At 46.3% G+C, this 2,065-nt stretch overlaps 1 protein-coding gene across 1 annotated transcript; it reads right to left on the bottom strand.

Annotated features, from left to right (window-relative positions):
• Positions 1–622: 622 nt before the first annotated feature.
• LOC145795979 (uncharacterized) lies at positions 623–1,096 on the bottom strand. Its single transcript, XM_082880930.1, has one exon. The coding sequence runs from the start codon at positions 1,094–1,096 to the stop codon at positions 623–625; it is 474 nt and encodes a 157-aa protein (XP_082737056.1).
• Between the last annotated feature and the right edge of the window lie 969 nt (positions 1,097–2,065).

The raw sequence follows: 2,065 nt of genomic DNA, 5'->3' as shown, positions 1-2,065 counted from the left end.
GCATGGCAATTTGATGATAGCCCCTGTAGGCATCCAAGAAGCTCATGTGTTGATGATATGCCGTTGCGTCTACAAGTTGGTCTATTCTGGGCAAGGGAAAACAGTCTTTGGGACAAGTTTTGTTTAAGTCTGTGAAATCCACACAGACACGCCAAGAGTCATTCTTCTTCTTTACTACCACAATATTGGACAACTATGTAGGATAAGTTACTTCGCAAACTGCCCCGGCGTCCAGTAACCGATCTACTTCTTCAACAACGGCCGAAGTATGTTCCGCGGCAGACCGCCAACTTCTCTGAATAATTGGCTTACATTTTGGATCAACGTTTAAGCAGTGCCAGGCCACTGATGGATCCACTCCTGGCATCTCATATGGGGACCATGCAAATACATCAATATTGTTAAGTAAGAAGTATACCAACTCCTGCCTTTCAACTTTATCCAAGGAAGCGCCGATCATGAAGAACTTGTCAGGACTTTTGTCAATGTCGACCCGATGCAGAGCTTCAATTGCCTTTTCACTTGGGATCCTCCCAACGTCTTCGAGGCTTTCCCTATTCGATACCTCAACTGAATGCACTTCCATCTCCCTTGGTCGCTTTGCAACTAGAAGATAGCATGCCTACGCCGATTTCTCAGAGCCGTGAATTTGTTCGATATCGTACTCAGTCGGAAAACGAAGTAGTTGGTGGTAGGTGGTTGGCACGGCTTGCATTGTATGTAACCAAGTTCTATCCATGATGACATTATACGGTGAAGGAAGCTTGACAACCATAAATTCTACGTCCACTGATCTGGTGCCGGCCTGTACAGGTAGTGTGATTTTGCCTAGAGGATATTCTGGGTTAGTATTGAAGCCGAATAACAGGTAATCCGCCAGAGACAGGTCTGAGTCGGTAAAGCCAAGTTTGACGAAAGTTTTGTAATACATTATTTTCGAAGTGCTGCCCTGGTCAATGAGAACACGCTCAATGGCGAATCTATTGACGCGTAGCTCGATGACGGGGGGATTAGTATGGCGGAGGGTTATTCCAACTAAGTCACTATCATCGAAACTAATCCTTCCAGTGTCATGGGGCCATTTCGCTGGCGTCATTGGGCTATGTGGACTAGGCTGCAACTGGATTGTATGTATCTCGGATGACACCGGCAGGCTATATATCATATGAATTACACCCAGAGGAGGTGACTCTGGCCGTCGGGCTACTGTATTTGTTGAATTATTCTTTCGGACATGTTGCGTAAGATGGTTGTCTTGCGCCAATTCTTCCAGGTGATCTTTCAATGCATAACAACTATTGGTGTCATGACCGTGGCCCTTATGATACTCACACCGTTTATCCTGTCTTCTCACATCGGGAGGTCCCGTCATCTTGGGCGGCCACTTGAAGAACGGAAGGTGTTGTACTTTTGACAGAATCTTACTGATCGGCTCTTTTAGTTCCATGTATTTCTTTCCTGAGCGCCTTGTGCACCTGCTATCCACTTCATAGTGTTCATTAGCTCAATGTGTACATTGGTCATTTGACCGGTGCGAGTCATGCTTTTTGACTCGTTTAGGTTCATTTCGTCGCACGAGGCTTCTTGGTGGCACGGATCTAATCGGCTGTATAACTCCCGACGTGGCCGTCTCAACGGATTTATGTCCAACTTTGACCCGCAGGGCATCGTCTTCCAGTTTGCAGTACTCTTCGACCTTCTTCATTAATGCCCAGACGGTTTTGGGGGCCCTCTTGGTTAATGAACTACAGAGGGGGCTATCAGGTTGCAATCCCATCTTAAAGGCAGTTACGGCCATGGAGTCATTGCAAGCATCATCTACCAGATTAAAGCACTCCCAATAGCGGGCTGAGTATTCATGAAGAGTTTCTTCTAATTTAATTTGCATGGCCCAGAGAGAATCGGCTTGCTTTGGTTGGACCTCATTAGTGATGAATCTCGCCCTGAATGACTTTTGGAGTTGGTGAATGTTCTTAATCAATGCCAGCTCTAGTTTATAGTACCACCTCACAGCCAGTGGTCCCAGACTGCTTGGAAATATTCGACACATGAGGGCTTCGTCATC

Source organism: Camellia sinensis, chromosome 7, assembly GCF_055761805.1.
Source record: "Camellia sinensis isolate YWXY chromosome 7, ASM5576180v1, whole genome shotgun sequence".
Taxonomy (NCBI): domain Eukaryota; kingdom Viridiplantae; phylum Streptophyta; class Magnoliopsida; order Ericales; family Theaceae; genus Camellia; species Camellia sinensis.
Note: the sequence above shows the minus strand (reverse complement) of the source record. Positions and strands in the feature narration are given on the sequence as shown.

Excerpts from the sequence above, each read along its gene's own strand:
- LOC145795979 (XM_082880930.1), bottom strand. The coding sequence starts at position 1,096 with ATGACGCCAGCGAAATGGCCCCATGACACTGGAAGGATTAGTTTCGAT.